Source organism: Ranitomeya imitator, chromosome 3, assembly GCF_032444005.1.
Source record: "Ranitomeya imitator isolate aRanImi1 chromosome 3, aRanImi1.pri, whole genome shotgun sequence".
In the NCBI taxonomy this organism is placed as follows: Eukaryota; Metazoa; Chordata; class Amphibia; order Anura; family Dendrobatidae; genus Ranitomeya; species Ranitomeya imitator.
In genome coordinates, this window is record NC_091284.1 from 115,055,538 (window position 1) to 115,061,537 (window position 6,000).

A 6,000-nucleotide genomic window follows, 5' to 3' on the forward strand; every position below is an offset into this window, starting at 1 on the left:
AAAAAAGACATTTGTCCATCCAGTTCAGCCTATATTCCATCATAATAAATCCCCAGATCTACGTCCTTCTACAGAACCTAATAATTGTATGTTACAATATTGTTCTGCTCCAGGAAGACATCCAGGCCTCTCTTGAACCCCTCGACTGAGTTCGCCATCACCACCTCCTCAGGCAAGCAATTCCAGATTCTCACTGCCCTAACAGTAAAGAATCCTCTTCTATGTTGGTGGAAAAACCTTCTCTCCTCCAGACGCAAAGAATGCCCCCTTGTGCCCGTCACCTTCCTTGGTATAAACAGATCCTCAGCGAGATATTTGTATTGTCCCCTTATATACTTATACATGGTTATTAGATCGGCCCTCAGTCGTCTTTTTTCTAGACTAAATAATCCTAATTTCGCTAATCTATCTGGGTATTCTAGTTCTCCCATCCCCATTATTAATTTTGTTGCCCTCCTTTGTACTCTCTCTAGTTCCATTATATCCTTCCTGAGCACCGGTGCCCAAAACTGGACACAGTACTCCATGTGCGGTCTAACTAGGGATTTGTACAGAGGCAGTATAATGCTCTCATCATCAGAAACCCTTCAAATATTTTACCAACAATAGAGGTTAGACTTACTGACCTATAATTTCCAGGTTCACTTTTAGAGCCCTTTTTGAATATTGGCACCACATTTGCAATGCGCCAGTCCTGCGGAACAGACCCCGTCACTATAGAGTCCCTAAAAATAAGAAATAATGGTTTATCTATTACATTACTTAGTTCTCTTAGTACTCGTGGGTGTATGCCATCCGGACCCGGAGATTTATCTATTTTAATCTTATTTAGCCGGTTTCGCACCTCTTCTTGGGTTAGATTGGTGACCCTTAATATAGGGTTTTCATTGTTTCTTGGGATTTCACCTAGCATTTCATTTTCCACCGTGAATACCGTGGAGAAGAAGGTGTTTAATATGTTAGCTTTTTCCTCGTCATCTACAACCATTCTTTCCTCACTATTTTTTAAGGGGCCTACATTTTCAGTTTTTATTCTTTTACTATTGATATAGTTGAAGAACAGTTTGGGATTAGTTTTACTCTCCTTAGCAATGTGATTCTCTGTTTCCTTTTTGGCAGCTTTAATTAGTTTTTTAGATAAAGTATTTTTCTCCCTATAGTTTTTTAGAGCTTCAATGATGCCATCCTGCTTTAGTAGTGCAAATGCTTTCTTTTTACTGTTAATTGCCTGTCTTACTTCTTTGTTTAGCCACATTGGGTTTTTCCTATTTCTAGTCCTTTTATTCCCACAAGGTATAAACCGCTTACAGTGCGTATTTAGGATGTTCTTAAACATTTTCCATTTATTATCTGTATTCTTATTTCTGAGAATATTGTCCCAGTCTACCAGATTAAGGGCATCTCTAAGCTGGTCAAACTTTGCCTTCCTAAAGTTCAGTGTTTTGTGACTCCCTGACAAGTCCCCCTAGTGAAAGACAGGTGAAACTGTACAATATTGTGGTCGCTATTTCCTAGATGCCCGACCACCTGCAGATGTGTTATTCTGTCAGGTCTATTAGATAGTATTAGGTCTAAAAGTGCTGCTCCTCTGGTTGGATTCTGCACCAATTGTGAAAGATAATTTTTCTTGGTTATTAGCAGAAACCTGTTGCCTTTATGGGTTTAACAGGTTTCTGTTTCCCAGTTAATATCCGGGTAGTTAAAGTCCCCCATAACCAGGACCTCATTATGGGTTGCGGCTTCATCTATCTGCTTTAGAAGTAGACTTTCCATGGTTTCTGTTATATTTGGGGGTTTGTAACAGACCCCAATGAGAATTTTGTTACCATTTTTCCCTCCATGAATTTCGACCCATATGGACTCGACATCCTCATTCCCTTCGCTAATATCCTCCCTTAAAGTGGACTTTAGACAAGACTTTACATAGAGACAAACTCCTCCTCCTCTCCGATTTTTACGATCCTTTCTAAACAGACTGTAACCCTGTAAGTTAACTGCCCAGTCATAGCTTTCATCTAACCATGTCTCAGTTATTCCCACTATGTCAAAGTTACCTGTAGATATTTCTGCTTCTAGTTCTTCCATCTTGTTTGTCAGGCTTCTGGCGTTTGCGAGCATGCAGTTTAGAGGATTTTGTTTTGTTCCAATCTCCTCGCTGTGGATTGTTTTAGAAATGTTCTTATCTCCCTTCTGAATATGTTTTCCTGGGTCTTCTTTGTTCGAGTCTAATGTTTTTCTTCCCGTCCCCTCTTCTTCTAGTTTAACGCCCTCCTGATGAGTGTAGCGAGTCTTCTGGCGAATGTGTGTTTCCCAGGTTTGTTGAGGTGTAGTCCATCTCTGGCGAGGAGTCCATCGTACAAGTAATTCACACTGTGGTCCAGGAATCCGAATCCTTGTTGTCTGCACCATCGTCTTATGGAAATTTTTGAATTCCTAAATATAGAAATGTGTATTATCTTGACAAAAGCACTGTAAAGGGGTTGCTTTTCGGGTCAACGCTGTCCCTGCTGTCTCTCGCTCGGTGGTCATGTGACAAGACTATAGAGTGCTGTGATCAAATAGAGAAGACGTCAGAAGATAAGCAACCACCATGAAACACAGCAGGGTGATTTCAGGATCGGCACCAATTTGGGAAGTATAAACCTTTTTTATTTCTGCACCAGGCTGGAGAGATTTAGAAGGGTTTGTCCAGTACTGGACAACCCCTTGAAATAAATTACTGAACAATGATTAGCTTTGGGGTTCATCTACATGCCTACATTGGTTATTCAAGAGTAAGGTCATATGACTAAAGATTATATAGAAATACACTGAGTCACCCAATATTTTCGCATACAATACATGGTTCTGCCATTTCTGAGTGCACCACCACTGCACTGCACAAGCTGCGTCGAGACTTAGATGCACAAGATGATTGATGTAATGGAGATCTGACCATTGTGTTCAACTGTATCTGCATTGTGATGACCTAGCTACTCTTGAAATTGGGCAGGGTTGGTCGGCATTGGGCCCACCCAACTAATGGGTCCGATAGTGGCTATGTGGTCCGCTGCCATTGGTGGTGTGGTCCTGATAGAGAATTCTTGTATTCATAATATGCTCATACTTCATCACTACAAATATGTCTTGTATTGCAGGCAACGTTGCATGGATGCATGTACTTGCAGCACGGCAGATGCAGCTCCATCCAGACCGTCTTGGTGGACAAGCCTACTATGCTTATGATGAAACTCCATTCAAACGAAGGGTCAAGCTAAACTATGAGTTGTTCAGTGAAATTGACCCTGCTATCCAAATTGGGAAGCACATCCCTTACTGGAAGATGTGGATAATGATTTCAATTTACAACTTAATAAAAACCATTGTCAGACCTTTTTGGAACTTGAAGCCATTTATGTCAATACCCATATTGAAATTATTGGTCATTATGTACAATTATGACACTGATAAGGCATTTAGACACTTTGGCTACAAACCTATTTTCACCTGGGTGGAGAGTAAGCAAAGGACCTGTAAATGGATACAGCAATTGAAAGTAGAAACAAATTGCCCAAAATAGTACTTTATTGCCAAGCTAGGTTCCCTGAGCTTTTCTAAAATTACATTATTGGTCCGTTTGTTTGGGATTTGCTAGCTGATGCATACCCTTAGGCTGCCGTCACACTATCAGTATTTGGTCAGTATTTTACATCAGTATTTGTAAGCCAAAACCAGGCGTGGAACAATTAGAGGAAAAGTATAATAGAAACATATGCACCACTTCTGTATTTATCACCCACTCCTGGTTTTGGCTTACAAATACTGATGTAAAATACTGACCAAATACTGCTAGTGTGACGGCAGCCTAATACTGTGAAGAGGTCCTGAGAGTGCATTGTAAGGTTGCTTGGTGGATAAACTAGCAACTTATGAAAGAAAACTAAACCTTTTGTATTTAATCATCCTCCAGGCATTCTAACATTATGAATTTTTAGAGTAAGGCTATGTGCACACGTTCAGGTTTTTTCACGTTTTTTCGCGGTAAAAACGCTATAAAACCTCATTAATAACGCATACATTATGCATCCTGTCATTTAGAATGCATTCTGCATGTTTTGTGCACATGATGCGTTTTTTTCCGCAAAAAAATGCATTGCGGTAAAAAAAAAGCAGCATGTTCATTAATTTTGCAGATTTTCTGCGTTTTCCCCACTATTCTATGCATTTGGGAAAAAAAACACCAAAAACGCGTGAAAAACGTGGTAAAATCGCGGTAAAAACGCATACGGATTTCTGGCAGAAATGTCCGATTTTTGACAGGAAAATTTCTGCAAGAAATTCTGATGTGTGCACATACCCTAAACCTAATCAACTTATTTTGCTTCATTTTCTACCAAACGTCATGCTGCAGTGCTGTTCCAATGTTCATTAATGCTACTTTAGAAGCTGCTTTCAACTGCTACTCAGCAAAGATCAGGACACTACATTGATACAGTTACTGTACAGGACATTCCCTGTCCCTGTCTGAGCCTCTCCAATTCTCATATACAGACAGTATGAACATAGTGCATGGATATTGCCCAGCAGCTGTAGAAAACATGACCCGGGTGTTGAAACTGCACTGCAGCATAGTGTTTGGGAAATAAGTAAGCAAAATAAAATAATGGAGGATATTACAAAACTGATAGTTGTGCAATGCCTGGAGGATAATTAAATAGTAACTTTAGTTACTCTTTCAAATAATTTCCTATCCACTTTTGTGCACTAAGTGTCTGACATGAGCCCTTTTGCCAACACTCATCAAGTCAATCAACCATAGTTTATATCCTTTATTAGGGTACCAAGTCAAAGCAGATGCCATTTTGATAGAATTGACACACCTATATACTATACAGTATATCTAATTATCTGCATGTAATGCAACATTTCCCATGCAGTCGCAGTGTCTTTTCTCTGACAATGTATACTTAGTTTTCTGATTAATAATAATAATAATAATAATAATAATAATACTCTTATTAATTAGCTTATTATAGGGTACCCTTCTGACAAGTTGAGTTTGTCTAAAGTGAAAAATACCTTAAAGATATTGTCCACTATATTTCAATTGGTAACCTATCCTTGGGATATGTCATCAATGTCTGATCAATTGATGTTCGACTCCCGGCACTCCCTCCGATCAGCTGTTCTTGGTGTCAGCCGAAACTGATCAATTGTGAAGCTGCTCCGTCTTCTGACAGTGGCTGCGGCAGGGTACTACACATTTGCCACCTATTGATTTGAATAGGCCACTATATAAAAACACTAAGCAGCTCCACAATCAAGCAGTTTCGTCCATCAGCCACCACCGACATTGAGTAGAACTGATCCGTGGGAGTGCCGGATGTTGGACCCTGAGCGATAAAACATTGAAAAAGTACTCGACAACATCTTTAAACTTTATATCATTGTAACCTCTGGTCCAGGAACAACGTAACTGATTTTCGCACACTACGATCACCGATTTTCTTGTACCTGAACATAGTTTTACAAATTATGCAGCTCTCCCAGTTTCTAGGACCTGTTCTTACTCCTGCTGACTCTGCAAAGTCTGTCAATAACAGTTTGATCTTTGTTTTAAGGCTCTGGACCGCTTTGTTTCCCTATTGCATGTCTGAGCAAGAATAAAGGAAACTTTTTAGCTTTATCATTTTTAGATGTATAACTCTTTGTTACATTTGTCACATTGTTCTTTACTGTATTCTTTTTGAGTTTTTCGCTTTGATCGAACCAATAAAATGTATCTAAGCAATTGTAGCATTGTTAACTCATTAAACATGATGCCAGCTATTTTGTGATCTGTGAGCTATTTGATGGTATATGAAAGGTAACTAAAGCAATGATTCAAAGTATTGGTCCAAATTTTGCAAATTTATATCTCAAAGCAGTTTGTTACGATTCATTTATTACTGCATCTTTAGAGTCTTTGAACCTTCCCACAGTTTTACATTATATAGCCAAAAGTATGTGGACATCACTTCA

At 39.2% G+C, this 6,000-nt stretch overlaps 1 protein-coding gene across 2 annotated transcripts in view; it reads left to right on the forward strand.

Annotated features, from left to right (window-relative positions):
- The window catches only part of LOC138672883 (3 beta-hydroxysteroid dehydrogenase type 7-like), a 146,863-nt gene extending 141,064 nt beyond the window's left edge, over nt 1-5,799 (forward strand). For both annotated transcript variants that reach the window (XM_069761308.1, XM_069761310.1), the window contains one exon: nt 3,138-5,799. In XM_069761308.1, coding sequence (XP_069617409.1) covers nt 3,138-3,559 — 422 coding nt within the window. In that variant the 3' untranslated portion in view covers nt 3,560-5,799. The remainder of the gene's footprint in view (nt 1-3,137) is intronic.
- Nucleotides 5,800-6,000: the final 201 nt, after the last annotated feature.